Source organism: Diadema antillarum, unplaced genomic scaffold (genome assembly GCF_040938485.1).
Source record: "Diadema antillarum isolate AM-2024a unplaced genomic scaffold, OU_Dant_1.0 seq00000809_RagTag, whole genome shotgun sequence".
Lineage (NCBI taxonomy): Eukaryota > Metazoa > Echinodermata > Echinoidea > Diadematoida > Diadematidae > Diadema > Diadema antillarum.
The window spans coordinates 748,170-763,967 of NW_027271689.1; the positions used below are offsets into that span (position 1 = coordinate 748,170).

At 38.1% G+C, this 15,798-nt stretch overlaps 1 protein-coding gene across 1 annotated transcript in view; it reads left to right on the plus strand.

Moving 5' to 3' along the window:
* Positions 1 to 15,798, plus strand: part of LOC139739625 (CCR4-NOT transcription complex subunit 6-like) — a 29,038-nt gene that overhangs the window by 10,149 nt on the left and 3,091 nt on the right. Inside the window, exons 4-9 of the mRNA XM_071650236.1 lie at positions 5,508 to 5,683; positions 6,154 to 6,222; positions 9,725 to 9,882; positions 12,271 to 12,425; positions 13,917 to 14,071; positions 15,046 to 15,309. Coding sequence (XP_071506337.1) covers positions 5,508 to 5,683; positions 6,154 to 6,222; positions 9,725 to 9,882; positions 12,271 to 12,425; positions 13,917 to 14,071; positions 15,046 to 15,309 — 977 coding nt within the window. The remainder of the gene's footprint in view (positions 1 to 5,507; positions 5,684 to 6,153; positions 6,223 to 9,724; positions 9,883 to 12,270; positions 12,426 to 13,916; positions 14,072 to 15,045; positions 15,310 to 15,798) is intronic.

Here is a 15,798-nt window from a genome sequence, read left to right on the forward strand (position 1 = left end):
TGGTAGAATTCATAGACTACATATAGTCGAAAGTTTTCAGACTTATGATTTGGAAATATTTACCTGTACTGTGAGGATGAAAGTTTCACTTGTTTGGAATTCCACTTGACTTTCAGTGCACTTCAGATCATAACAAAACACACCAAATGACAGGGCACTTAGCATTTATCTATTTTCCTCATATTCTTGATACTGTGATTCTCATATCACCCTCTCAGAGAACTTCACCCATCCTACAAATGTACTTTTGTATTGCATTCAAGAAATTAAAGATATGCGAAACAATTCATGGTTTACTGCGTTGATCATACTACTGTATTTTCTCTGGGTGTCACTCTTGAAATGCCTCCACCACAAAGTGGCGCCGGAGGCATTATTCAACAATAAATATAATTGTATTATGTAATTTTGATAGATTATGATACTATGAACAAGACTGTTCTTTGGTAAATGTCCTCCCCCATTCTTTCAGTTCAGTCCAGTTCTTATGTGATATTTAGACAGTATGTATACAGTGTACAGTTGTTGTCATGCATATATGTATTAAGAAGTCTTCTACACTTTTTTTCCCTTGTTGATTTAGATTATATCAACCTCGCTCACATTCTCTCTCCCTCCCCATCTTTTGTGCCTTACCTACATAAAACTCTTGAAAAAGGCTTATTACCTCAGGCTGCTTGTGAACTGCATTTCACAAGTCATCATCTGCAGTAGGCCTGATTTCCCTATTTTACATCATACTGTCTGATCTGATTGTTACAATAGAAATTAGTCTGCTGGCCCTGATGGGGCATGTAAGGAGAAATCTAGAGAAGATTAATATTGCATAATGTTGCAATACAGTAAAAAACAATAACAAAGCAAGAACCTTGAATTCATTTTTGATGATGTGTGGGTGAGAGGTTCTTAGCTTGCACAGCAGGTATTACAGCTGTGTGTGCTGTAAAGCGAGGAATGTTCACATGCATTTTTTGCAAATTTTGCGAGAGACAAAATTTGTGGAATTAAAAAGTTTGCTAAAGTTCTTGTCTACACTTTATGCATTGAATGCCAGTGGCAAGTATTGAACATTTCATGCTGCAAAAAAGGCCATCGGCTCCAATTCAAGAAAATTTCATGCTGTGAATATATCATATTTCAAAGTGTGTCTTTACCCTCCTTTGTGCTACTCTCGTGGGGCAAATTTGTGAAAGTGTGAATATGCTGGTATTGCCTTTGGCAGCTGGCCAACATCACTGTTTACATACCCTGGGGGTTTGTAATCAGATCAAATTTCAGGATGCGGCTGTATTCTTTTGCATGTTCATGTACATGGGTGCATATACAGTTGTATACATTACCTGCATGAAACATTGTATTCATATTGCATTGAGTGATATGAAAAGATAAAAACAAATACTGTACGAGCTGAAATTTTCACGAATTGCTGCTTGGAGGACATTTTCGCGTGTTGTTAATTTCGCGGTTGCGATGATCAAACTGCACTTTTAATAGCTACACGTATTCGCGCATTGTTATTTTAGCGTGTTGTTATTTTCGCGGTTCAAAGGCAATTCATGAAATTCGCGAAATAGAACCACCGCGAAAATTTCAGCTTGTACAGTAGTACATTTTGTGGCATAGGTTCGAACATGTGTTAAAGACACTATTTCATTGAGTTAAACTGCTTGATCTGTGCACTGTAGGCTGTAATTTCAGGACTCGTCATTATGCTCCCATTACATTGTACATCAAGAACTGTTGTAGAATTGTATTTCAAAGGTCTTTATGTTGAATGCTTGGCACAGTCTCAACCAGCAAGCTCAGTGCTAATGTCAGGGAAGACTTGATGGACACTGACACACTGTGTCAGTATGAATCATGGATGCATGTCCTTCGTACAGATGTACATGATGTTCATGTTTTTTAATTATTCTCAGTATAGTGTTATGTTGTTAGTGTTACATATGGATAAAAAATGGTAAATAACAATGCGTACATTGCAAGTTGTATGTTGAATTTCATTATCATCAGTTACCCCAGTTATTTTTTGCTCATTCTTTTCCCATTGGTTATTTTGTCTTGATGGATTTTTATATTTGTGTGGTTGCACAAATCATAATATCATACCGCTGTCTCCACAACATTATATTCCTTTGGACAAGATATTGGTAATGGATGTATGTCTTATAGAGCTCCACATTATGTCGTGAGAATTGTTTATCTGTGGGGTGGGAACTTGAAGACATACATGTACACACATACAAAATGTGAGATGAAATGTGAAAGCAAGGCTTGGCAAGGAAGCAAGAATTACCTTTGTTTGCACCTACTGGAGTGGAAGTCATTGTGTTTATGCCATTATGCACAGATTCAACAATGTTGAAAAAATGAACTTTGCTCCCTGCATGCAGGTGGCCTTTGATGCAATATGGGGGTTCCCTGTAGTCAACATGTGTTTTTTTCCCCTGTCTTCAGTGGTACAAAAATAAGTGTCATAGTCAGACATCTTGTTTGCATTCTGTGTCATAATTTGTACACCTCGTTATTCTTTATCGCGAGTAAATTCTTTTGTATGACTACTAACTGACTGCAAGCTTATAGTGCCCAACTTATGCTTTAAGTAAAGTGGTGTGTGTATCTTTGCAGCAATTACTGTAGGTATCATTTTTTTTTCTTTTGATATCAAGAACTATCTATTTTATAACTATGATCTATATTGTTTGCTTCTGCACTCACCATTTTATTTTGACCTCTGTTTCAATTTTGTTGTCATTTTCCATGCCTCTAGTTTTTGAAGTTTTAATTGCATTGTGGGGCATATTTCATTTTGATTTGACAAGATTTGGTCCCTCCATTGTTACCTGGATAATGCTTCATTTGAAAAATAAGCATTTAGCCATGTTTACAATTTTAAGTCTACCAGTTTACATTGTACAATGGCTATTACAACACTGTGGAAGGCACATGTACAACATTGTAGTTGTACAGACAGATTCACATTTGATAGTTCCCACTCACTAGAAATCTTATTAAAGTCAGTATTTAATGTGTGCACTTCATTGTTGAAAAAACAAATATCAGAGTATGTAACTGGTCTACAAAGGTTTAGGGTGGAACTTTGTCTATTTACAGTTTTCAATGTAATAAAGAGTAACCTTTAGTCAGAGTGTCAGGAATGATGTTTAATCAGTAGCAGTATAGTACTGATACAGTAGACTCCAGGGTGGTCCACGAGGGGTTTCAGCATGTCGCTGCAACATGCTAAAATTCTTGTGCAACATCCTAAAAAGCCAGCAACATGCTATGCAACATCCTCAAGAATTTGCAACAAGCTCAAAGTAAAAGTATTCAAAAATGTGCAAAACATGTGCATAACATAAGAAACATCAAACTACTAGGTACTTTAGATATATAAAACATGAGAGAACATTGAATGTAAGCAGCACAAAGAGAGATAAGCAGCAAAATATTGCGTACTATGTACTCATCGTGTGCGCTCCGCGCATATTCAATTTTCTGCAATATTCTCAGATTGTGAGCTTGCAACATGCTAAAATTTCAAGTTGTGGACCACCCTGAGACTCTGTGGGATTTCTTTCACAGAAGGCATGTCTTTATGAATATTGCACTTATTTTTATTTCAGTAAAGGATCAAGAAAATAAAACCAAATGGAAAAATAATGATGTCGTGGTTCCAGATTTAGAGTGTTTTGAGCAATAGAACCTCTCCCTTTTCGTAGTGGATGGGGTGGGGAGGGTTTGGACGAGTCTGCAGTCAGTTCTTCTGAATGTATTTCGTACTGTAGGCCTTTTCAAGACTTTACATTGCCAAACATCAGGAATGTAGGAGGTGTGGGCTTGGATGAATAATTGTTCACTTATGGCTGACTCAGGCTTCCTATTGAACAAGTCATGGAACTACATCTGTTTTCCCATAAATGCAAGTTCTCTTAATTTCCTCTGAATGTCAGCTGAGTTTGGAGGGCGGTACCATCGTTTTAAATATGTTTTTTTTTCCCCTTTATCTTATATTACAGTCATAACTGTCAATATAGCATGTAGAACCGAAAATCAATCTTGACTTTTCGAGTGCTTTCTTCATATTTTCAAGGCGTCATGCAGCTGTCTGTGGATGATTTGATGTTATTTGTACAACATAGTTTGGAAATTCCAGAATAGGATTGGCACATTGTGATATTAAAACTATTGAGAGAATATTTTCAGCTTTAAACACCAATTGTCTCTTTGTGAGATCCATTTGCAATGAGCTGTAAATAAATGCTGATACCTTCAAGACATTTGCTCATTGATGGTGATGTCTTGGAAAACTTAAAGCAAATAAGAACAAAAGTGACAGTTGATGATTAGTCTGCTGAATTAAAAGTCATGATTCTAAAAATTATTCAAAAAAGCAAAATGATGCAAAAAAGAAAAAAATGATGCACTTACTCATTTTCTTTCTTTGTACTTGTAAGTCATATCTATTGATGTACACATGTAACATTGTTCTCATGCATTCTCATGTTTTAATAGTGTTCTTGTACTTTTAATGATGCCATTAAGCAATAAATGTGAGACTAAAAAATTCAAATATGTGTAGGAAGATTACATGTAGATGTTTGATTTACTTAGAACTTATAAAGACGAGATTGTGAATTTCTTTCATTCTGATAATTTTCTGAAAATGCACGTACACTGTACAATGTACATGTATGGATAACAGATTTGCCAGTCTTTTTCCAAATGTACAACTTATCATAAGTATGCAATGTATGTGTAGGTAAATATGTACCAGATATTAAAGACATGTACCTGTAGGTACATGTAAGTAGTAACAATGAGTTGTTCATACAACTGTATAATTGTACTTGTGCTGTTGAAATGCAAGCCTTCCTGTATGAAGTGGTGCTTAATTGCCAATGTACAGATCACGTGGAGCATTAACATACATGTACACGTAACTACTGTCAAACACAATATTTTTGCGGCATGAAATTTTCGCGAATTGGAGCTGACGCCCTTTTTCGCGGCATGAAATTTTCGTGAGTTGCCTCTAACATTCCATGTGTGCAGTGTAGACAAGAACTGTCATGTGCATTTTAATTTTGCGAATCTTGGCTCTCGCGAAATTTGCGAAATTGAAATGCACACGGACATTCCTCCTTTTACAGTACATATCCAGGTGCCACTGATTGACTATATTACAAACAGTGGCTAAATCTTGTTCTGGTCACATACAATTGTATAATGCATAATACATGTCCATCAGTATAGAAAGCTCATGTAGCCAGCTCTGTATGATTTTCTACATTTGATCATGTGCACACATGAGAGATGTCATTCATTTTTATTCTCCACTCTTTTTTCAATGAGTTGACAATGTCCTATGTCTGCTCTTGTAAAGAGCATTTTATGTACTGTTCAGCATAGGTGGGTACTTATTTGAAAATGTTTCCTTTTTCTCTCACTCTGTCTTTCTCTTTCTCTTTCCTTTTCTTCATCGCTGCTTCTTCTATCGTCTGCAGGGAATTGTTTCTGAATAACAACCAGCTTCGGCTGTTGCCCTTTGAGTTGGGTCGGCTCTTCAACCTCCAGGTGTTGGGGCTCAATGGGAACCCGCTTGCGTCAGAGATCCTCGGGCTGTACAATGAGCCGAAGGGAATTCAGAAGCTTCTCTCCTACATGTTGGACCACATTCATCGTAAGCAGCTCTTTCTTTCATCCTATTTTCAATTATAAGGCTATCAAATACTATATCAAAATTGTGATGTTTGCAAACATATAAAAGCACATATGTTTCAATATTTCAGGGTTGAGCGACTTCTGAAATATTCAGAGTAAAAGGAAATATTTAATATAATATAGGTTTAAATTGACATGCAATTCAAACCTGAATCCCACAGTGCTTGGAACGGATGAAATATACAATGTTTCTGTCATTTTCCAATCAATTTATATCACTGAATTGTATAAGTGTACGTGCGTACCTCTATTGCATGGGGAAAAAATAACAAGATTGCAGGAAAATACATGTACACTGTATACTTAACTGTATTTGAAATTTCTGATCAGATATTAGTCTGTGTCATAATGTGCTTTGTACTTTATAGATTATTGAATTTTTGTTATTAGATGTTTCACATAATTCTGGCTTCTGTGATTGAATTGCAGCGCCAGCCATTATGCCTCCAGCAAGACCATGGATTCACATATCTCATCCAAGCAGAGATAAGGCAGCAGGTAAGCCTTATATTAGGGTCCTGTAGCATAGTGCTGTATGTTTGAGTGGACAGTGCTTAAAGAGTACATTTCTCTGCCATTGCTGTCATAACAGGAAACGTTTGTTGGGTCAACATCACGTGAAATATGACTTTATTGGAATTTTTGTACAGCAACAAGAGGTTTTCCTGGCACTGTTATGTGCCATAATATTGCTTCAGAATCCAACAACCCTAATAGGAAGTATTTTCTCTCAAGGAAAATGATTTGTGATAACAAGTAATATGTTTTTTCGGTTCAACAGCTCATGAAGTATATCTTCAGGATAAGTTTCTGTGTAGTGACAAGCGGTTTCACTATCATTGTTACATTGTACTGTCATAAGAGTGGTTCAGGATACGGTAACTCAAACAGCAAGTCATCAAAACTCAAGTGAATGATACGTGGAAAATTATCTGTAGTTGGACTCTTATTATGTGTGATGAATGAAAGAGAATATGTGTATTTTGTTGTGTGTGTGTGTGTGTGTGTGTGTGTTGAACATTGCTTGCTTTGCCCTGAAAATGACAATGCCTGGAATTTGATTTACTTTGATTTGGCATAGGGAATTTCATAGCATTTTTGCAGCAATTCACTCCAATGTCAGATTGCATTCATAGTTGAAAGTATTAATATCTATTCTCTGTTTTATAGCAATACTGTAAAAGTGGACATTTTCAGAGTGTGGAAATTTTCGTGCATTTCACGCAACTAGAAGTTAGCACAAAAAATTAAAGTGCTCACGCAAATATTTTTGCATGCCATATGTTCCAGTAGTAACTGCCCTGATTCCGCAGAATTGAAAACATGCGAAATTCATCTTACCCGGCCTAGCGTGAAAAATTACTTGCGAGAAAATATCCACTTGTACAGTCTTAGCAGTCTCGATTATCTGGAAATGTGTGATGAAGTGGTTTTGTGTAGCAGCTTTGCTCTCTTGTAGTTGTTGATGGTCGAATGAGTGGCTAAAATTGCAGGTAGCTAGACAAGTTCATTTTACAACACAGCATGGGCATACTATTGGCTGTTCTAGTCCACCACAGCAAACAGATCTATATATGAAGTCAAACGATTTTCTTGGCTGACTGAAATGAGAGAATCTTTGAATTGATCTTCAAGGAGATGGATGTGGAGATTTTTATTTTGAATGCAATTTTATGGTGCATACTGCTCTGAAATGAATGAAATGGACTGTGCTTTGTAGGTGCTCCAGTTCTGCTATTCATACATACAATTTCCCATATAAGTGCTTCTGTCGAGGATATCCTGCCATTGATATAAAAGAAGAAAGTTATACCCAAATACAGTGTAAATATAGGAAATAGAAGAGAGCAAAGATGCCTCTTTCATATGCTTGTTAGTAATTGTATATGTCCAAGTTTGTTATTGGGTATTAATACAAATTTACAGGAATTGACAGTAATGCTCTAAATAGATGCACATATAGTTGCTTATGAGGATTTTAAAACCAGCTACGCAGCTGCCTCTTAGATGCAGAAAAGACCTACAGTATCTTTAAAATGTATTATACTTTTTGCATATGAAGTGAGTGCATTAATGTTATGAGAAAAAGGAAGCCATAATGTATCTCTCTATCTCTGGTTCATCTCTCTATCACTGTACATATCTCTGTCTGGTTTTCTGTGGCTGGTTATTATCAAAACAACCATCTCATCATAGTGTCCTCTCCCTCTTCAGTTGACAGACCTTTATAATGTACACCACTCAGAGTGTGGACAATGCCATGTTTGTACGATTTTATCTTGTGTCGAATGAGTATGGTGCATTGTACCAGTATGTCTTGTCTTATAAGTGGAAAAGAAGACATTACATGGCAGTTGACATACCTACAATATGTTCAGGAGATGTAAATTGTATTGAACAGTAAAATGTGTACACGTGCAGATTCTCATGAGCATATATCTTCTTTGATAGCAAATGTTACAAATTCTCAATAATTTATGCTTAAAAATGTGTTTCTGGTCAGCCATTATTTACAAATTCATCAGGTTTCTTCAAAAAAAAATCTGCTTTTTGCAGGGACTTAATCTGGTATTCACAACAGCTGTAGTGCACATGTACAAACTGTACATGTAAATAGAGTATTTTTGTTTGCTAGTTTGATCCTTTGACCTTGTAAACTGCACAATTGTAGATTATACTGTACATCTGCCATTTTGCCGTTGTTGCTTTGTAGGTCTGTCTGTTTGTCTGTCTGTTTGCAAAATAATTCCAAAAATTGTCACAGTATTTGGATAAAACTTACAGGAACAGTTGATAATGACACGAGGATTAGATGATCAAAATCTTATTAGTGATCCAGACCACTGTCTAGTTCCAGGATTTTTAATTCGATATTTTTGAAGGATTCTTTATCATTGGCAATTAGGGCAATTTACGAGGGAGTTCAAGCTGCGCGTATGTGAGGTTTACTTACGTGCACTGAGCGCGCGCTCTAGGTGCTGCAGCAGAAAGCTGAGGTATGTAGACTCGACTCTGAAACACTAGAAAGGCTTCTTTATCATTGGGAAGTAGGGCATTTTTCAGCATATTTGTATAGAGGTGGAAATGAGCTGCTTGGTGGAGGTCTGTACTCTCTGAGTGCTTTTCTGGTTATATTAATCAGATATTTTTAGTTGATCATAAGTGATGGTTTACAATGTAGTGTATCTTGATACTCTGCAGAGTTGTCAAATTGTATAATGTATGTACAGTTATAGGTGTGGAGTGTATAATGTGTACAGTACATGCAAGCAGTGGCTTTCAGTGTTACTTCTTAATTGAGTTAGCAAAGCAGAGTAATTAATTCCTCAGATTAATGATATTTTATCAGCATGATCACAACACCAAATGATGTGAATTCTTACCTGGATGTGTGATTGTGTTTTTGATCTTTTGTTTTGATATTTTGAATTGCAATGCACAAGTTTCATTGCATGTTACCCTGAAGAAATTAATATCTTAACACAGTGAGCTCATATGAGATTGTTTTTGTTATATATTACTGTCAATTGCCTCTATTGGTTGATGACGTTGTACTAATTTCATTGAATCAGAACAAGAGTTTAATAGATTGCTTCACATTGCCCAAAGTACATTGTATGGCAGACGTGCAGTGCATTATGTGAAACAAAATCAAAATTTCATGGACTACTGTTTATGCCAAACTTTCGCGAGATTTGTATTTTCTCGAATTTCGATAGTGAGGTGCTATTCGTGAATTGAAAGACACAAAAATATTGACTCTGATCCCGAAATGAGTGTGACATGCACATATACATTTCTCTGTACAGTACTGTACTCCACGATCACAAATTTAACCACTTGTGAAATCATTGGGAAGTCTGATTCGCAAAACTTTAGACTTGCTAAATTTATGGCGTATACAGTACTTCACATTGTCCAAAGTATTATGTGAAGCATGTAGATAGTTTCTCATGAATTTAATTTTGTACTCCTTTTCTCTTTCTTAATTTACGTGCAGCCATCTTCTCCGTGATGAGCTACAATGTGCTGTGTGACAAGTATGCCACCAAGCAGATCTACGCCTACTGCCCAACGTGGGCTCTTGAGTGGGAGTACCGACGGAAGGGAATCATGGACGAGATTCTCTCAGGCAGCTCAGACATCATCTGCCTCCAGGTGGGTGCAGACTCTTTCCTTACACCTCCTAGCCCAAGTTAGCCTCTAGGAGGCCCTACTTACCAAGAATGGAGTAATTAGTAATGAGGACACGGCAGGAAATTGAGCATGCTGCTATCAGACAATTGCACCAATCTGTGTCTGACAGTAAACTTTCCAATGGAAGCCTGATCTGCTTATAAAATCCTTATCGTATTTCCCCACCTGTCTATACTGTTCAGTAGAGATGGATGGAAGTCCCTTCAAAGAGACTTGGAAATTGATGGATGTTGCAATTGACGGCAGCCGTGATAGTCAAAGACCAGTCCTAGGGTTCTTTTCATAAAGTCATGTCTTTTGTGTGCGTATTGATGTGATGTTGAGGTTGCACAGGGCAGTCAGTAATGGATGGTAGGTGCTGTAATTTTAATGGACTCACACTATTGTAACAGGCATGGATGTGTAGAGAGCTGAGAGAGCCAAGTTAGCTTATGAGGATCAATGCCATTGCATGGGTAGGTTGTCAGAAAAGTCTGGTGTTCCATGTCCTGAATACATGTATCTAGATGTATCATTATCAAGGATGTCACAGTGTGATGTTTGGTAAGCGTGGTGATTTGCTGTTGTTGTCAAAAAACGTCTAGATGGTTGGCCTTTTCCCATGCTGCTGCTTCCTTTCAACGTTAGAGCTTTGAGTTTGCCAAATGTGGATTTTCTTTAATCATAGTGCTGATAACCAGCTTGACATGCGAAGGGCATTATGTCAATGATTGAACTTTGTGGTTAATTCAACTCATCTATTAGATTAAAGTGGTTAAAAAGTTTTGTGTCTTGAAGAAAAGATTCTTTCACTCACACGTAACAATAAAAACTCGACTGGTGGCAGCGCCATTTACTTTCTGAACAGTGAGCCGACAATGCTTTGTCGGTGCACAGTGCGAGCTCTATTAGATAATACATGAATAACACAGAGAACTACTTATATCCCTCTCGATACTACTATAGTTTTGTACGTTATTTTAGTAAATGCTACGTGTTGGCAAAAGAAATATCAACTGTAAGCTCTAGAAATGCATTTCTATTGTGAAGTAAGAATATTTAGTCATGGTAAAAAGGGGAAAATTAAATGGATACTGCATAAATGTGCTGTACCCATGCCTGCTTCACAGTAAATTCGCATTACTTGAAGTGCATGAGGTAACAGAGAAATGTGACTCCGCATGTTGAGCACAGGCACATTAGATCATTTCATTTGTTTGGACGTAGCATACGGTCAATGTACGGACTCGACTGCTAGCGACTGATTGTGTACATTTATTATGCAATCCATGGTATTACAAAGTAAAGCTTCATCTGAACAGCATACCTTCTTTACCGCTCCTTTTGAAATCCTCTTACATTCCAATTTATAATGCATTGAACTGCACTGATGTTTTTACAAAGTTTTGACTTGTTTAGAAGGTGGGAGTATGATCCTTTCACTTTTTATTTGTCACAGTTTGAAAATGTATTACTTGTAGACATGATATCAATGCAGTACACATATCCTTTGTGTGTTGTTTTCTGTGAGCCGATAGGTCAAACTGTGGGTGTCATTGATTTGTGCTGACATGGAAGTGAGTTGTTTTGTGAAGGACTGAATGAACGATATGAAAAATATTGTTAGGTGAAAATAATGAAAGTGGGGTGGGAGGAGAAAGACGAGGAGGAGGAGAAGTTCTTTGTTACATTCACTACCTCTTACAACGGTAGTCGTTTATTCCATTGTCATTGAACATGATTCTTTCAGCTACACCCACGCGAGAATCTGTATGGCTGCTACTTATTTCAGACTGAATGTTGATTGTAGGTAACCTATGGGCGTCGGCGTTTGTTGAGAAGTGAAGGTTACTGATGACTGTGCTGAGGACAGATAATCATGATAAAGTAGTCAGTATTGTTCTTGCAATCAGCCATAATTCATGTGAATATGAATATATAAGAGGTTATTGATTGCGTACGTATGTGGCAGTATATGTGTGTACTCTGGTTTGTAATTTTATAGTATGTGTATGTGAATGTGTGTACACTTTTGTATATGTTTTCAAAGCATGCCAACATGATTGTATGCAAATATAAACATACAGTGCAATAGTGCACTAAATGTTTTACAGCAGGGGCATTATTTCCTTCCACATGATGGCATCACAGAATGGAGTACAGAGTTAACATGGAAGGAAGCAAAGTCTTAGGCAGTGTATGTGTATCATTGTGGATTGCGCTTCAAGGTCATTTTGTGTTTTGTAATTTAGAATAATCAGTAAATACACTGCCCACACCATCTACATATTATGCACTTGGAATTAGAAGTGTCGAGGATAGACAGAACTTCTCACGCTCTTCAACCAATTCTCTCCTTATGACCAATAGGAAGTCGAAACAGAGCAGTATTATAGCTTCTTCAGTCCAACCCTCAAGCAGCAAGGCTATGACAGTGTGTTCAGCCCCAAGTCGAGGGCGAAGACCATGTCCGAGGAAGATAGGAAGTACGTCGATGGCTGCGCCATCTTCTTCAGGACCAGCAAGTAAGTTGAAAAACAGAGAAAAATTATAAATACTTACTCCAGGCTGCTACTTTTATTTTTGACCATTTTTTACAGTATCTTATTTTCTTCCCAGATTTCCTTATGTGCATGTTAATGAGTCCTTTTTTTTTTAAGTGCATGAATCTTTCTGTGCTGCAGTAGATTTTCATGAGGAAAAATTATAATGAAATGCATGATTAACAGGGATGTCAGTTTTCCGGCAATAGCCAGAATTCTGGCTTTTTCATATTTTGGTGTCCAATTTCCGGCTTCGTGATATTATTTCCGTCTGTGTGGGAAAGCCGGAAAACACGAGAAAGAAAGAAAGAAAGAAAGAAAGAAAAACGAAAAAATATCATCTAAACTTACGGGACATTCACTTTCACGATTTCCGTAGTATGTTTCGCATATACTTGGGCATGAGAATATCACAAAACAACTGTCATGCAAAACTAGCGCGATGTTGCTGCTGCTAGCTGGGACATGTAACACGTGCGATGATAGCGATCGAACAGTGTGTGGTGTTTCTATGCGATGTACTATGTGCGGTCGCGGTGCATGAATCATACTGTGCTCTCGCTATAGCTACAGCGCTGAGACGGTGTGGTGAGTCGATTGAGTCAGCTGAACGAAGCAAAACTACGGATTTTACGGCACTAGGACTTCTTTATTTTTGCTACAAATTCCCTTTTTTTTCTAGAATACGACCACATTATTGTCTGGAAAGCGTTATACCAGCACGTGCGATCGCGATCGAACAAAGTGTGGTGTTTCTAGGCGATATAGTGCGGTGCATGGATCATGCTGCGCTCTCGCTATAGCTACAGCGCTGAGAGAGTATGGTGAGTCGATCGAGTCAGCTGAACGAAGCAAAACTACGGAGTTTACGGCACTAGGACTTCTTTATTTTTGCTACAAATTCATTTCTCTGGATTAGATTTGAGGGAAGAAGAGCCCTAAGAAATGCTCAGATTGCACCAGAGAGCATCTAAGAACCCCAGAGCTTCCAGGGCCCTTGAGCGGGCCCTGGACCCTGGCCGAATGGACTTCGCGCTCGTGATGTGCGCTTTGCGCACATCAATTTCGTTCACAAAAAAAAATTTCCGGCCCAAGAGCAATTTGCCACTGGTATCCCTGGATTAAGCAGTGATTTCAGCTTCTGCTTAAAAGTTGTATTTGCTACAGGAGTTTCTGTTGTAGTGCTAGGCTTGCTGCTCTTTGGGCACTCATATGTAGGAGTTACTGAGAAGCCAACAGATCGAAAGTCGTGCAGTTCTTCAAATTTCACTTTTGGAATTATTTTTTGTGTATCGTGGTAAGTTGTTCTTACTCTCTCATGATAGCCTGAACAATTCTAATGCTGATTGAGTGTGTGCTTGCTATCAAAGCACATGTGAATACTCAGTAACATTACATTTTGACCATTGATCAAGTACATCTGACCGCTGATAAAAGAAGAGAGATAGTGACCCTGTTGTGGTTGACCCTCAGGTTTGCGCTAGTCAAGGAGCACTTGGTGGAGTTTAACCAGCTGGCCATGGCCAATGCAGAGGGCTCAGAGGACATGCTTAACAGGGTAATGACCAAAGACAACATCGGGTTGGCTGTGCTCCTGGAGACACGTGAAGGATGCTATGAAGGCTCTGGTAAGGACAAGATGGATGGATAATTGGATGGATGGATAATTGGATGGATGGATGGATGGTTAGTTGAATGGTTAGATGGATAGATGAATGATGGATAGAGGGCCTGGGATAAATGGGTGGGTGGATAGATGGATGGATGAACATATGAATGGATGGATGAATAGATGGATATTGAATGTATTTATTGATGGATGGATAAATATGTAGATGCATGAATGAATGAATGGATGATGGATGGATGAATGGATAAATGGGTGGATAGATGAATGAATGAATAATGGATGAATAAAATGATGGGGTAAATGAGTGGATGGATCGATAGATGGATGGGTGGATGAATATATGAATGTATGTATAGATGGATGGATGGATGGAAGGATGATGGATGAATGATGGATGGATAAATAGAAGGACAAATGGACGATTAGATAGATGGATAGATACAGATGGATAATGGATAATGATGGATAGATGGGTGAATGATGGTGGAGTATCTTGATGTATTCTCAGCAGTAATCAATCGTCATGGAGACTAAAGAGGAAGGCTATGTGTAGAACTGTGCCCTCTTTTGATTGAATGCCAGGAACAAATGCCAAAACTGTCACATTGTGGGTAGTGGTACTCTGGGGCTCTGAACATTTTTACCAGAATATATGGCATAGATAACCTGTCTGTTTTAGCTATTATTGTTGTGTAGAATATTATGTAAATCCTGTTTTTGTTTCTTTATAATATAAACTGCCTGGCCAATCACACAAGACAGTTATTGTTTATAAAAATATCAAAGAAAGGGAAGCAAACAACAATAAAAACAATAATGAAATAAAGACAAGCTGACAAGCCTGGAGCTCTACATTGAGATTGATCCTGCTGATAAATATAAATATAATATGTGCAAGTGTGTCTAGTGGTACTGAGGAGTTTAAGGATTCTCCAGTAGTACTCTTTTTTGGCCTGGTTATCTTGTGTCCAGCCTTCCATCAAGAAGCTGCCAACGCCAGGCAGCAGCTGCTGGTGGCCAACGTCCACATCCACTGGGACCCCGAGTTCAGCGACGTCAAGCTCATCCAGACGATGATGTTCATGAACGAGCTGAAGAAGATCATCGAGGAGGAGTCGGTGAGCTTCCGGCCCGGCGGCGGAGGCGGGGGCGGGGCCGGTGCCAGCAGCAGCCAGAGAGATTCAGGAACCATTCCACTCGTGCTGTGTGGGGATCTCAACTCCTTGCCTGACTCGGGTAAGTACTGCAGGAAAAAACATTCATGGTATGTTCAAAAACACTCCTCTGACAAGAGTAAAGCTAAACATAGAGAACATGACAGATTTCATTAAAAGTGATAGCATTTTCTGAAATGACATATGTGACCCTGCATCACAAAACAAACAAAAAGTCGCCAGACATGGATTTTTAGTTAAGGGCAGATTCTGAAAGAGCAGACTCTAAGCTTTAAAATGATGTATGCATCAATTGAAATGGACTCTCCAAACCTATCTAAATATTGGAAAGAAAGCACGCACTCTGGAAAAGTGTAAACCGAGAAAAGAGGCTCTGAAGTATAGGGTCTATCTGTCTATTCAAGCGCTTAATCTTTACCAAACTGTGCTAGCTGTGAGATGAATGGGACAAAAAACAGGATGTAAACCACTGGGGCAACAACAATGAAGGGATTATCAGATTAAGTTGAAATTAAGCATGCTCTAGTAACACACTCTGACCATGATTAAT